The sequence below is a fragment of the Myxocyprinus asiaticus genome, chromosome 9, assembly GCF_019703515.2.
Source record: "Myxocyprinus asiaticus isolate MX2 ecotype Aquarium Trade chromosome 9, UBuf_Myxa_2, whole genome shotgun sequence".
Taxonomy (NCBI): Eukaryota; Metazoa; Chordata; class Actinopteri; order Cypriniformes; family Catostomidae; genus Myxocyprinus; species Myxocyprinus asiaticus.
This window is the reverse complement of record NC_059352.1, coordinates 4317724-4333823: the sequence shown is the minus strand read 5'-3', so window position 1 is coordinate 4333823 and position 16100 is coordinate 4317724. Positions and strand designations below refer to the sequence as shown.

Here is a 16100-nt window from a genome sequence, read left to right as displayed (position 1 = left end):
TTTTTATAGCCTATATATTTATCACCAAATGAAGAGTTTTGTATATATATTTCACCAGATTTAATTTGATTAGCAAAAAGGTTTTTTATTATCAGAGATTATTTAGCAGAGATGGGCCACTTGTATTTAAATGAATGGGAGAAATTGGAACGCTCAACCAAACAGCTCTAAGGGGTCTACGGATGTAGAAAGGAAGTCCCGTCTTTTGTTAAAAGAGCCAATCACCTTTTAGATCCAGACATCACCTGTCAATCAACTCTAGAACGTGCAAGCGGGGAAAATTGCGTTTTTTAATGTAATATGAGATAAAGAAACACAATTTATGATACCAGTACTGTCAGATTTTATTGCTAATTTGAAATATGTTCTTTGATCGTAATCTTGACCAACTGTTTTTGAGATCTTGGTCTTTCTCCATTCAAGTAGATAGGAGCTGCAATGGCATGACTGAAAATAGCCTCCCGAGAGCATTCCAAAGATGACCAACTGTGGACTGACTTGCTAGAAAGACTTTGTTCTTATTGACAAGATATGAAGTACTCTCGTTTTATTTTGCATGCCCTCACTTAACTTTAGATTACTTGATAAGCTAATCAAAATAGCAAAGGCCACAGAGGAACATGGAGGAATAAAAAAAACTATATGCATAGATTGGCACAGATTAATTGGTAAAACCAATATATCGGTCTACCTCTAATTATTATAACTGTAATCATTCTGTGATCAAAACAATAATTTTATTTATTTATTTTTTTCACCTTAAAATGTAGGCTGAAATAAGACATTTCTCATCAGCTTTCATGATTCCATGTTTCAAGCAATTTATAAATCTATCCATTTACTCTGTTTCTATGGTGATGCATCAGACAGGCAGATTTTAGGGTTGCTGACACTGTATATACTGTATGTGTTTGTTGTTATTAGTCCGTGTGAATGGTTTGTTTTGCATCATTGTCAATATGTGAACTACGCTTAAATCAACAGAATAACTTTAAGAAACTGTAAATGAGATTGCAATATCCAGAATATTAAAATAAAAGATTTTTCGTCTTAACCTACAAGGAAAAATTAAAGTTAAGGTTTCAGGGAAGCTCTGCTAGCAATTGACGTCAACTTCTTTTAATTACTATAAAGCAAACAGAAGTACATATATATACAGTTGTGCTCAAAAGTTTGCATACCCTTGGAGAATTGGTAATATATGTACCATTTTAAAAGAAAACATGAGTGAGCAGGCAAAACACATTTCTTTTATTTCTTATGGGATTCATATTCAACTGTAGGTTATAACAGAATGGCACAATCATAAAACAAAACATGGCAACAAAGAAAAAAATGAAATGACCCCTGTTCAAAAGTCTGCATACCCTTAGTTCTTAATACTGTGTATTGCCCCCTTTAGCATCAATGACAGCGTGCAGTCTTTTGTAATAGTTGTCTATGAGGCCCCAAATTCTTGCAGGTGGTATAGCTGCCCATTCGTCTTGGCAAAATGCCTCCAGGTCATGCAAAGTCTTTGGTCGTCTTGCATGAACTGCACGTTTGAGATCTCCCCAGAGTGGCTCAATGATATTAAGGTCAGGAGACTGTGATGGCCACCCCAGAACCTTCACCTTTTTCTGCTGTAACCACTGGAGGGTCAACTTGGCCTTGTGCTTAGGGTCATTGTCGTGCTGGAAAGTCCAAGAGTGTCCCATGCGCAGCTTTCGTGCAGAAGAATGCAAATTGTCTGCCATTATTTTCTGATAACATGCTGCATTCATCTTGCCATCAATTTTCACAAGATTCCCCGTGCCTTAAGAGCTCACACACCCCCAAAACATCAGTGAGCCACCACCATGCTTCACAGTGGGGATGGTATTCTTTTCACTATAGACCTTGTTGACCCCTCTCCAAACATAACGCTTATGGTTGTGAATGTAAAGCTCTATTTTGGTCTCGTCACTCCAAATTACAGTGTGCCAGAAGCTGTGAGGCGTGTCAAGGTGTTGTCGGGCATATTGTAACCGGGCTTTTTTGTGGCATTGGCGCAGTAAAGCCTTCTTTCTGGCAACTCGACCATGCAGCTCATTTTTGTTCAAGTATCGTCATATTGTGCTCCTTGAAACAACCACATCGTCTTTTTCCAGAGCAGCCTGTATTTCTCCTGAGGTTACCTGTGGGTTTTTCTTTGTATCCTGAACAATTCTTCTGACAGTTGTGGCTGAAATCTTTCTTGGTCTACCTGACCTTGGCTTGGTATCAAGAGATCCCTGAATTTTCCACTTCTTAATAAGTGATTGAACAGTACTGACTGGCATTTTCAAGGCTTTGGATATCTTTTTATATCCTTTTCCATCTTTATAAAGTTCCATTTCCTTGTTACGCAGGTCATTTGACAGTTCTTTTCTGTTCCCCATGGCTCAGTATCTAGCCTGCTCAGTGCATCCACGTGAGAGCTAACAAACTCATTGACTATTTATACACAGACACTAATTGCAATTTAAAAAGCCACAGGTGTGGGAAATTAACCTTTAATTGCCATTTAAACCTGTGTGTGTCACCTTGTGTGTCTGTAACAAGGCCAAGATGCGGGTTGGCGCTGTTTTGGCGGCACAAGGGGGACCTACACAATATTAGGCAGGTGGTTTTAATGTTGTGGCTGAACAGTGTACTGTAAATATATATATATATATATATATATGTGTGTGTGTGTATATAATAATAATAATTATTATTATTATTTATTTTATTTTTTTGTGGAGCAGCCTTTGTGTGGTGTGTTTGTTTAAATCTGTTTTTATTGTTGAATAAAGACTGATCAGAGACTGATCTGCTAGTATAACCTTCAGAAGAGAGCAAGAGAAGCAGTCTTGCTCTTTGTCATTGGTGAAAGTTTGCTCATGTGACACATCCCATCTACTGCCACCTGATGGTACAACAGAATAGTGTTCTTCAATCACTGATGTGGGGTTACAGACTCATATCTTGACCACAGGAGCTTCCAGAATCCAGTCAATGTGCAATAAATCACCGGAAACTGAAAAATAACAGACATAAGGCACCAAAAGGGAGTTTCAGTTGCTTAAATGTCAAAGAGAACTGAACAGTTCAATGAACACACAAATGTGCATGGCTGTTTGTGGGCTACTTTGTTTCTATTTGTGGTAACTCATCTCCTCAGGTCTGTATGTGTTGTTTAGAGTTGTTTTATTGCTCTCATTTGATGCCACCTTTTGGTCACATCTGTTTACTACTGAAACTGTCTAAAACACTTCCTCTCTATTTCCTTCTCAGGTCGCAATGAGCTTATTGCCAGATACATCAAGTTGAGGACAGGCAAAACCCGCACAAGAAAACAGGTATTTAGTATCTATGTAACTTACAATTTATTTCATATCTATTGATTGCACAATGTTTGTTTGCATACAATATTTAGGGGGTTTGGTAAATGAGGAATAATTCACCTAAAAATTAAAATTCTGTCATCATTTACTCACCCTCATTTCATTCCAAACCCATAAGACTCGGGCCACTAAGGCTGTCAAATAAAAATTTGAATATTTGTCGAATTTAAGATTAAAATGCACATTTGAATGTTAAAACTGCATTCGAATTTTGGAGGTGTGCCAAGTGCCACTATCTGGGAAAATTGCATTGTAAATAAAGCTCAATTGACAGCATTTGTGGCATAATGTTGATTACCACACACACACACACAAAAAAAAAAAAGAAAAAATCTGGTTTACAGTGAGGCACTTACAATGGAAGTGAATGGGGCCAAATCTTAAACGTTAAAATAATCACTGTTTAAAAAGTATAGCCAGAAGACGTAAACAGTATGTGTGTTAACTAGGGCTGGGCAATATGGCCAAAAATATTATCACAGTATTTTTTTTATAACATTCGATATGATATTTATCACGATATACATTCACATTTGCACATTGCACATTTTTTTAGAATTTCCAAGTTGGCAGAAATCCTAAACAGTCAAAATAGTCTCTACAAAACTGCATTGGGGCCCAGAGACAGCCAAAGCAGTGGGGTCTGAGGGATCTTCTACCAAAATAGTAAAATATTTTATAGAGTTTATCAATTGAGTGCAGCTGGATATGAATGTTAAAAGATCATCTTTTCGTTTTGAAGCATAATAACATAAAATGTTTACATTCAAATTATTTTAATATTTTGTTACATTCAGATACCCAAGTACGGGGGCATAGAAGGGATGATGCTGTATGGGGGTTCAGGAACATCCCCTGAGAGAAAATGTAGAAAATGTAAAAGTCTGAATGGACAATTTTTATATTTTCATTAAAATGAGAGAGACTACAGTAGGCTACAAACTAGTAATTTTATTGTCTTGTCATCCATGCCAGAGATGATGACATCTGATTAATTTCACAAAATTAGATAAGAAATCTGTTTGTTTATTATTAAAGGCTCGTAACATGCTGATTAATAAAGCTAAATTTAGAAGGAAAAAACGTTATGGTCTAAAGGCGCTCTGAAACCACGTTAACTTATGTGACGCCTCATGTATACTAGCATGCGGGGAAAAGAGGCAACGTGTGCAGAGCGGGACAGGGCGTAAATGGAGCGTGTTCGGTTCTAGAGAAAAGTATTTAAGAATAGAGCGCAGAAAGATCAGATCTGGTGTACACAGCACTGTTGTTTCGCCGCGCTGCTCACAAGAGGCGATGAGACGGTGCAACCGTCGTTATGATGTCTTGCTGTCCGGATGGAATCAGTCCGGGGTCCGGACCCGGATCACAGTAACTGGCGTTGCCTAATCGATAGCAAGGCAGCTAATGCTAGCAACTTCATACTGTTTGAAAAAGCCGAACTGCTTGCATTTTAGCGGCATGCACCTGATTGTCTAGATGTAGTACACAGGCTAAAAATCGAAAATTACTCAAAAGCTTATCATTGATATCGTGGATTTTTTTATCGCGATAAATATCAAGATCGTTTTATCGCCCTGCCCTAGTGTTGACATGATTTTTGTGTGATAAAATTACTTACTAACCTTCTCTGTGTACAGTTATATCCAATTTTACAACTTCGTTACCATGATGACGTAACGCCATAAACCCTACAACTCCAACACTACCATAAAAATTATGATTTAAACAACTTTACAGCTCATATAATACACCAGTTTTAAGAGAGAAATGTATGCAAGTGCTTTTATAAAAATATAAGTTTAAAATTTCGGCCTTTAAACCCTCCAAAAATTGGCTCCCATTCACTTACATTGTAAGTGCCTCACTGTAACATCGATTTTTGCTTCTTTTTTTTTTTTATCCCCTTTTCTCCCAATTTGGAATGCCCAATTCCCACTACTTACCAGATCCTTGTGGTGGCACGGTTACTCCCCTCAATCCGGGTGGTGGAGGACCATCAGTCCGTGCATTTTATCACGTGGCTCGTTGTGCACGACACCACGGAGACTCGCAGCATGTGGGAGGCTCATGCTACTCTCCGCGATCCACGCACAACTTACCACGTGCCCCATTGAGAGCGAGAGCCACATAATCGTGACCACGTGGAGGTTACCTTATGCGACTCTACCCTCCCAAGCGACTGGGCCAATTTGGTTGCTTAGGAGACCTGGCTGGAGTCACTCAGTATGCCCTGGATTTGACTCCAGGGGTGGTAGTCAGCGTCAATACTCGCTGAATTACCCAGGCCCCCTGCTGCTGCTATTTTATTTTTATTTATTTTTTTATAAAGAAAAGGAGCAATGAGTTGCCACTCCATAGCTTACCACAATGAGCTAATGAGATTTGAATAGAAATTTAGCTTTTTAGTCGATCAGAATTTTCTCATTTGGATGAACTTACTCGTAAAGGGTTCAGTTTACTTTGAATCACTTTATTTTGTAATTTCATTACCAGAACATCTCTTCCATCGTAATTGTGTTGTGTTTGAACTAAGCAAATAGTGTGTGTTGTGTATATGTGTTTTTGTTAAACTGTCTTGAAATTCTTCAGGTATCTAGTCACATACAGGTGTTAGCACGGAAGAAAGTTCGAGAGTATCAAGCAGGTATAAAGGTAGGTTGAAAACACAACAGGGCTCATTCTCTTTGGTTACAGCTTCTCTCTCTTCTCTCTTCCTCCTCTTTTTCTGTCCCTCCTCTTTCGCTTTTCTGTTCTGCAGGTTTCTAGCCATTTGCAGGTTCTTGCCCGGAGAAAATCTCGCGACATACAGTCAAAGCTGAAGGTATGCGCTTTTCTGCGGGTGGGGTGGGGCTTAACGGCATTTGCCTATGCACAAACCAATGAGAGATCATGAAAAGTTCCAGTGGCTGAAATAAATCTTGAAACGGTCTAAGTTTGAAGTGCTAAGGATATCCAAACTTGTTTTTTGTAGTGCAGTGCTTGGCTTTTTGCGCTAGTGTTTGTTATAAAGGCTATAGGTGCACGATTGGCCGTGCTGTAGCGCTGAGCTCTTTGTCTTTTGGCTTTCCTGATGCTCACTATTTCTTCAGTCTTCTTTTCTTACAACCAGACTTCATGTGTTTGTCACCACTGTTCAGTTCTCTTCTATGAAATCTGCCTGAAGAACTGCTGGGTAATACAATACTAAAAATTTGTGATCGACCAGGCACTTTTAGCACTATGGACTTCTAGAAAGTAAAGGCACGTTAAAACATTTTTCAAATATTCTTTTTAATTTTTTTTTTATTATTTGTCTACTAGCAATGTCCAACAGTGTATGTACATGCATCACAGGAGATTTTTGTTTTGTTATGTTCTGAAAGTCATGAAAATTCCCACCACACTTTTTTATTTATTTATTTATATCAATTTGGAATGCCCAATTCCCACTACTTAGTAGGTCCACGTGGTGGCGCGGTTACTCACTTCAATCCGGGTGGCGGAGGACAAGTCTCAGTTGCCTCCGCTTCTGAGACAGTCAATCCGCGCGTCTTATCACGTGGCTCGTTGTGCATGACACCGCGGAGACTCACAGCATGTGGAGGTTCATGCTACTTTCCGCAGTCCACGCACAATTTATCATGCGCCCCATTGAGAGCGAGAACCCCTAATCGCGACCACGAGGAGGTTACCCCATGTGACTCTACCCTCCCTAGCAACCGGGCCAATTTGTTTGCTTAGGAGACCTGTCTGGAGTCACTCAGCACACCCTGGATTCGAACTCGTGACTCCAGGGGTGGTAGTCAGTGTCAATACTCGCTAAGCTACCCAGGCCCCCTCACCACTTTGTCACATTTCCAGCACATCTCAAATTCTGTATTGTGTTTAATAGAATTCTGTGGTGGAAATGACGTTGATGGAAATGGCATTTTTGAAATAAAATAGACGACTCCTTTGACTTGCTAAGGCTAATTTCATAGCTAACATTTGATGTATCCGAAATACAATTAAATGATATTTTTATACTTTTTGTGTAATTTGTCAAAATTACAGCTTGATTGGAAATGATGCCCACTAAAATTATTCTGCTCACAAGTGATATTAACTTCGAATTTTCATTGTTTTCTTAAACATCACTTGTCTCATATTTAATCTCCAGCATGCTCTTCACTGACACTTTTGTTAACTGGTTAACAAGTACACTAACTTTTGAAAAAAAAAAGAATATTAGGCACAAAATATTTTTTTGTAATGGAAATGACATTTTTAACATTTTTAGAAAAAAAGAATGTCGGACTACTTTGTGTTGCTAAGGCTAATTTCATACCTAACATTTTTTGTATCCTAAATACACATGATTATATAATAATTTCACACTTTTTTGCTAGGTTTGTGAATCGATTCGATTCACGATTCATAGGTGTTCATTTCAAAGCGTTTTTTTTTTTTTTGTTTTTTGTATTTTTGTGCAAATTTAGAACGATTTGATTCACAATGAAATTCAGTTCGATTAACGATTCGATTCAGCATTTTTTAAATGCATTTATAGGATTCTTTAAATACTACCCCTTATGTGTCTTAAGGCCAAAGTATACTTCGGGTGTCCGCGTTGTGAATCCCTCCACACACAATACGTGTAACGCAAACTGCGTCATCAGCACAGCTGCACAGCCGCACAGGTTGTCCGCGCACCACCTAGATTTTCTTGACTCGCGCACGTGATCCTCGTCTGTGCGCATCGTCTGTGCATGCGTCGAACACGTTCCTGTTCGTTCGCGGTCATTAAAGTATACTCAGAAAGGGAACGTGGTTGGCTGTGTCCGATCTGGAACGCGGAAAAATGAAGTAATCCCGGGCCTTTAGGCAAGAAAAAGAAAGGCAAAATTCTTAATGTAGTTTATTGCACCAAAAGCAGCTTGAAAGAAAACACATTAAATTGTACATACAGGCTTCTTGGAATACAACAGAATGCTTTGTGCCGATCAAATATTTTAGAGCCAAGCTTAACTACAAAAATAGATATAACAATTTGTATTTTTTTTAACGATTTTATTAATTTGCATGACTTTTCCAGGCCTGGAAAACACCGTTATATTTCCAGGTTTTCCATGATCATGGCAACCCTGAATCAGTAAAACTATCCAAATATTACAGTATTAAAGTAACATCATATGACTACATTCAGTTCCCTCAAGGCCTCATATACAAATAATAAATGGCACTATTTATCTTATAGGAAATAACAGCTAAGTTTCACCACAATGACAATATTTTATTTCAGTAGTGGCCACACAAAGGCTGCATCTGAAAATGTAGGCAGCTGACTTGCTGCCTAATCAGTTAACGGCTTAACCGACAGCATTTTTGAATGAACTTTTAAAGAAAATGGTCTCAGAGCAGTTTGAAAAGCACCTTATTTTCATCCTATCTCTGTATACAACCACTGAAGGCACCAGTTTTCCAGTTTTCGGACGCAGCCAATGAGTGGGTAGCTGTACAGTGCTTTGAACGCGTTTCACTCGAGACAGGAGCGCTAGCTGTCAATTGCTCATGTGAAAGTCAATGGCCATCCCGAGGAGAGATGGTCTGTTTAGAAACATTTTCAATGAGAGTTACGGACAGAACTGAAAGCGGGCGATCCTGTGTAGGGCAACAAAAGAGTGCAGCGCGCGGCTGCGAGGGGAGAGCTATGTGGGTGCACGCTCCGAGGTGCGCTAGAGAATGACCCGCACATGTCTCCATTAAATCCAGATGTAACTAATTAAATATTTATATTTTTTAAAATATTGTACACTGATTTATCAAATCGTGATTCATTCGATATTTAGCATTTTAAAAAGATTATTGACCAACACTGATGATTCTAGATTCAAAAATCATATTTCTTTTTTTTTTTTATTTGGAATGCCCAATTCCCAATGCACTCTAAGTCCTCGTGGTCGCGTAGTGATTCGCCTCAGTCCGGGTGGCGGAGGACGAATCCCAGTTTCCTCCACGTCTGAGACCACCAACCCGCGCATCTAATCACGTGGCTTGTTGAGCATTCAGCTTCACGCCATCCACCGCGGCAACCACGCTAAACTCACCACGCGCCCCACCGAGAAAGAACCACATTATAGTGACCACGAGGAGGTTACCCCATGTGACTCTACCCTCCCTAGCAACCGGGCCAATTTGGTTGCTTAGGAGACCTGGCTGGAGTCACTCAGCACGCCCTGGGATTCGAACTAGCGAGCTAGCAAACTCCAGGGGTGGTAGCCGTATTTTACCACTGAGCTACCCAGGCCCCCTCAAAAATCCACCGGAAGTGATATTTACCTTGAATTTTCATTGTTTCTTCAAACATTACTTCTCATATTTCATCTCAAGCATGCCCTTCACTGACACTTTTGTTGACTTGTTTAACAAGTACACTAACATTTGTTAATTTTATTCTGGGGGAAATGTATTGGTGTGGTGGAAATGACGCCACAACTGTAGGACAGTCATAAAGAAATTGATCGAAATAATTTTCACACAATAAGTATTAAAATGGTTAATGTGTATTTCACTCTTGCTTAGATTATAGTAGTTTTAAACATGTTGTAAACAATTGTAAAAATGTATTTTCATAGTTCAGTGTTTAAAGCCTATGTCTGGGACAGTCTAAAACAGTAAAACATTTGACATAAAATCCATTTGAAAAGTATTAAAAAGAAATGAAGGCCTGGTAAAGGGTTTCCAAGTCATTTTGGATGTGACCATTTAACAAAAAGAAAAAAATTGAGATCTGTTCATTTTAATTCAAATCAACCCCTGCAAAATGAAAGTGCTTGAAGTTGTTGAAACACTCTTATACATACTACAGTTTAATGATGCCAAGAAAGAGATACTCAAAATTGTTGAAATCTACTTTTTAAGGATATTTAGTCAAATTTCACTAAAAAATATTTTGACAGCTTGTAAATTGAAATGTAACTTTATTCATTGACACGTCTGTGCATACATTTTGGAACTGATACAAAGTAGAGATTGCACTTCGCTTAATTGGTGTGGGTGATTGAAAACACTTCTAATTTTAAAACGGCCAAATATAAGCCCATTGAAAGGCCTGGCTGACATATCAGTCCATCACTTCTGAGAATCGTTGTTTTTCTGACTTCACCGTACTTTAACATTTTTTAAATTGTGTATAAAGTGATTTTATATAAGTCTTGTGCAAATTTGGGAAAAATATTGGACTATTTTAATCAAACAAATTCTGGACATAATATTTAGCATTTTTATTTATGGCCGACCAGCAAATTTTAGAAACATAGGATGCTAGAGAAAGAGTCATTTATATTCATGAAGAAAGCCATACCTGATTGAAAGAAAAATAAGTGCTACCTGTTTGGTCTAAGAAACAATAACCAATCCTTAACCCTAACCAACCAGGTAGAGCTTTCCCCGTAAATATAAATGTCTTCCTGTGCCATCGTATGTTTTGGAAATCCACAGCCAGGCGATGTTTAACCCTGTTGCATTTTAAATGGTAGTGTATGTATGGAGTTTTTTATGTGCCACAATTTTCTCCATGCGCAAGATGATATTTTGAGTACACAAAAAGTTATTTTGCACGCGCTTGAACTCAGTTTTGTTCTTACAAAGATAAATTCATTTTGAGCAAACAAAAATCAATTTTGCACTTGGTAAAGTTTATTTGAATGTGAATTTGAATGTGAAATCTCCTCCTACCCACTCTGCATGCAAAATAGCTTTTTGCATGCTCAAAATATCATCTTGCGCACGCAGAACATTTTTTGTGCATGCAGAATTGTGGCACAAGTATAACTCCATATGTATGGCGCCCCTTGCCTGTGTATACTGCAGAAAATGCACTGTAGAAAGTTCACATGATTTTCATAAGCTTATTAGCCTATAAGTCTATTTTGGGTTAGGTACATGATTATACACTGCATAGTTCTTGCATATATGTCTAACTATTGCGATTTTTGCCCAATAGACTGTTAAAAGACAAAAAAGGCTACTTTTTAAAACGTTTTTGACTGTGACTAGTTCATATGTTTTACATGCGTCCGAAAAATGTAATGTCATTTAGAAGATAGGTTTAATAATTCTGATCAAAATATTGCACTAATGGTCTGTCTTTCTTTTGATTCAGGCTATGAACTTGGTAAGTGTGGATTTGAATTGTGCAAATATTTATTTTCGCTTCGCTTTGCTTGGCTGTCCCGCACAGGTCCAGCTTTATATCCAGGACTGCCATTATAAATCCCTCTTTTTCTTGACCTGCAGTGTGCATAAATTGCTCATAGTTCTTATGCTAATAATGGGCATTTTGGTCTCTGAAGTTTCCATGTTGTCCCTCATTTAGTTTTATAATGTATGTGGAGGTCAACTATATGTTACATGCTCAGCCTCTGGAAAACTGGAACGTCATTCAAAATTTGGTTAAATTCAGCTTTCGTTTCTGGGGTGTTTTTCACGGGGCATCCATATCCTTTAAGAAGGAACTTGGCCATGTTTTCATTGATTTATCGGCCTGGTTGGCTAGTGTACTTGTGGATGAAGGTAAAAGGTTTTTGTTAGAAGAATGTCTGTCCAGTATTTGGGCTTGCTGATTATAGGTTTATAATTATATAAACCGATACTAATGATAAGATTATAACTAGTGTTGTTGATTTCATGAGTTGTGAATGTGTACATTAACGCATCCTTGAAATACACCTTATAATAAAACTATTTTGGACAGATTGTTGAATTTGACAAATTCAGTTGCAAAACGGATTGCTGTGGACTGCAGGCCATTGATAGGCTTATGTTCAACAATAAAGAAATAAACAGTATATTGCTGTCTACCCTCAAAATAATTATTTTAAGATTTACGCATTTCAGTTTCATAACAATATTCCATCAAATTGAATTGAATATTTAACAAATTAAAGTAAAAATAAAAACCTAAATATTTTAAGTTTTATTAAATTTAGTTAAACATTGCATAATTCAAAATAAATAAATAAAAATGTTTATAAAGCCACTTTTAAAATTGTCTTATCATTGCTTTACCTGTCTGCCACAATAATGTAGTGCATTTTAATTATGATTATTTATTTATGATGTATATTATTTTTATAATTATTTAAATGTATATTTAAATATAACTATTTATAATAATGTAATCATTATATATTGAATTATTTTTATTTAAAGGCCTTTCTCTGCAAATTTTTATATATGTGATTAATTGGATTAATAAATCGGCATATCATGTAATTACTCTGATTAAAAATGTAAATTTATAGACAGCCCTAATTATAAAATATATGCTTACATATACAATATTATATATATATATATTTGCTCTGAATTATCAAGAGTTTTGGTCCTGCTTTATATTAGCTGTCTTTAACTACTATGTACTAACATTAGAACACTTACAGTACAATGTACTTATTGTGTAACTATATGTTGTTCTGCAAAATTCTCACTAGATTCACATTTGCTGCTACTGAAGTTGAGGTAGGTTTAAGGGTAGGGTCAGTGTTACAACAGATGTAATTAAATGCAGATACTTTAAATGTAAGTACAATGCAACAACACATGTACATAATAAGTACATCTGTGCAAATGCTTAAGTACATAGTTAAAAGACACCTAAGATAAAGTGGGTCCAGAGTTTGTTAGTTTTTTTTTTTCAATCAGAGAAACCATAAATTCAACCGAACAGCCATTGTAGCCAAGTAGATTCCAAATGTTTAATGCAAGAAGTAAAATATAAAAATAATAAATGTATTTTTATTTATTTAATTTTTTTCTCCCCAATTTGGAATGCCCAATTCCCAATGCGCTCTAAGTCCTCGTGGTAGGCCTCGTAGTGACTCGCCTCAATCCGGGTGGCGGAGGACGAATATCAGTTGCCTCCACGTCTGAGACGTCAATCCGCGCATCTTATCACGTGGCTTGTTGAGCGCGTTACCGCGGAGACGTAGTGCATGTGGAGGCTTCACGCTATTCTATGCGGCATCCACGCACAACTCACCACGCACCCCACTGAGAGCAAGAACTACACATTATAGCGACCACGTGGAGGTTAACCCATGTGACTCTACCCTCCCTAGCAACCGGGCCAATTTGGTTGCTTAGGAGACCTGGCTAGAGTCACTCATAAAAATAATAATGTTAAAAACAATCTAAGGCATGTTTTTCACTGTGATCTTTAATCATTCTGAATTATACGCACTGACATAACAAAACATAGTAATAAACAACAATACCAATACCAATGCGGCGACCCCCGTGAACATGTTTGAGTGATAATGCAAATCGTTTTTTTTTATTATTATTATTATTATTATTATTATTTTATAAATAAGACAAACTTCACATGTTCAACATCCAATTACATAATTACTGCTTATCAGAATAATTACATCATTTTCTGTGATCCATTGGATGCTCTCTGATTTCTTTTTTTAAAAGCATTTTCACACCCCCTGCTTGTATCTTTTGCCTTATAATGAACCAGCAGGCTGCTTTGCATTAATTAGAGCAATCTGTTCTCTGTCATTAACACTATTTGTTGCTTTGCTTTGTCTGTGTACGTGGATCTGGAACATTTTTCTCACCTGTCTCCGTCATCTGCTCAGGATCAAGCGTCCAAAGACAAGGCTCTCCAGAACATGGCGGCGCTCTCCTCGGCTCAGATCGTGTCTCCGCGTCTCATGAAGACCCCGCCTCTTCCACCTCTGCCGCAGTCCCCTTACCCCCCTACTGCACGGGTGAGATTTAGACACAGCCAGATCCCAATTAAAGAAGTATTCCGTAGCCAACATGCTGTCAATTACAATAGAAAATAATTAGTATTTGTCTGTCAGTAAAAATAAACAAAAAAAAAAAATACAGTGTTTGTGGGATTACTTCTGAAATGTAATCTGGTACTGATTAAAATTACACAATTGAAATTGTAATCGGTAATGTAATCTGATCTGATTACTTTTGGATTAGTAGTTTTAATAGAATTAAGTACAAGTGTTCACTTCTTTCATTCAACATTAGTAAACATGAAACTGAATTATTTTTCATTACTATTAAGACATTTACTGTAAGACTTCAAAACGTCTGCTATGAGAAAGGTTCCTGTTTTTGTATAACTGTAGATCTCTGTTGTTTTGTGAGGACTATGATAGTTTTGTGCAATAACATGTTATAGTTATTTAGCCTATTTATTTTGTTGATTTAATTGCCAGTTATTCAATTGAACGGCTGTGCTTGTCATCCATATATTGTCCAAAAAATGCATCCGCTCTGATTACGTAGATATGACCCTAAACCTGCCTAATTATACAGCTTAACTGAGATGGACTAGTTGTTCAAAATAATTAGTTTTGCATATCCCTGCAATCAACATCGGGCTATAGATACTGTTTATAGAGATTAAGTTGTATTTAATTTGAGTAATGAACCAATTACTCAGTGATGTCATTTAATTGTTTCATTCACTCCTCTGTTTTGCAGTTCTGGCCGACCCCCATCCTAGGTCAACCTGGACCCTCTCAGGAGTGAGTAACATTTAGTGTACTTAAGTATATTTATTACAACAAAACTCATATTCTGAATATCTTTGAATATCTGTATCTGAATAATTACAAAAAAAAATGTAGATGTTTAAGAACTGTTAGCGGAACCGAACCCATGGAAATCATTTAGTAGGGCTGCCCCCTAATAGCCGACCAAACGTTAGTCGATGAGAAGAGTATTGGTCGACCAAGTTTTGATTGGTCGGTTGGTCATGTTCAAACCGAAGAACACCGGTATTACCGCTGGTTGGACGCTAGGTGGTACTATGGGGTAATTTACGTTAAGCAGGGTTAGGGTTAAGCCTACACAATAAAGCAAGACACCTTGATTTCAAACTTTGAACTTTTATTTTGATTTATTTTAACTAAAAATTCAAATGAAATTTTTGAACATTAAGTGCAATTAAGATGTGTGTTGTTCAACTTTTTGAAAAATGGCTTTACAGCAGTTGCGAAGGGCAACATTTCTATGGCTCCCTACTTCATCTGTGCATTCTCTACCCGTCGGGTATTTTGTTGTCCAGGAAAATACATCATGTGTGTGAATACATTCGTTTTGTTCCCTTCACGATACAGTGCATCCGGAAAGTATTCACAGCGCTTCACTTTTTCCACATTTTGTTATGTTACAGCCTTATTCCAAAATGGATTAAATTCATTATTTTCCTCAAAATTCTACAAACAATACCCCATAATGACAACGTGAAAGAAGTTTGTTTGAAATCTAAAAAACGGAAAAAAATCACGTACATATATATACACACACACACACACACACACACACACACACACACAGGCGGCCAAAAGTTTGGAATAATGTACAGATTTTGCTCTTATGGAAAGAAATTGGTACTTTTATTCACCAAAGTGGCATTCAGCTGATCACAATATATAGTCAGGTCATTAATAACATGAAAAATTACTATTACAAAAAAAAATGTTCAGGACTTTTTAAACTACTTCAAAGAGCTCTCATCAAAAAATCCTCCATGTGCAGCTTTGCAGATCCATGGCATTCTAGCTGTCAGTTTGTCCAGATACTCAGGTGACATTTCACCCCACACTTCCTGTAGCACTTGCCATAGATGTGGCTGTCTTGTCGGGCACTTCTCACGCACAATACAGTCTAGCTGATCTCACAAAAGCTCAATGGGGTTAAGATCCATAACACTCT

At 37.4% G+C, this 16100-nt stretch overlaps 1 protein-coding gene across 8 annotated transcripts in view; it reads left to right on the top strand.

Annotated features, from left to right (window-relative positions):
• Window positions 1-16100, top strand: part of LOC127445655 (transcriptional enhancer factor TEF-5-like) — a 79029-nt gene that overhangs the window by 38885 nt on the left and 24044 nt on the right. For 5 of the 8 annotated variants that reach the window (XM_051705879.1, XM_051705878.1, XM_051705877.1 and 2 more), the window contains 5 exons: window positions 3277-3341; window positions 5979-6041; window positions 11512-11523; window positions 13997-14128; window positions 14865-14908. In XM_051705879.1, coding sequence (XP_051561839.1) covers window positions 3277-3341; window positions 5979-6041; window positions 11512-11523; window positions 13997-14128; window positions 14865-14908 — 316 coding nt within the window. Of the gene's footprint in view, window positions 1-3276; window positions 3342-5978; window positions 6042-6147; window positions 6211-11511; window positions 11524-13996; window positions 14129-14864; window positions 14909-16100 lie in introns of all 8 variants that reach the window. The other 3 variants (XM_051705880.1, XM_051705876.1, XM_051705875.1) reach the window with 2 other exon arrangements.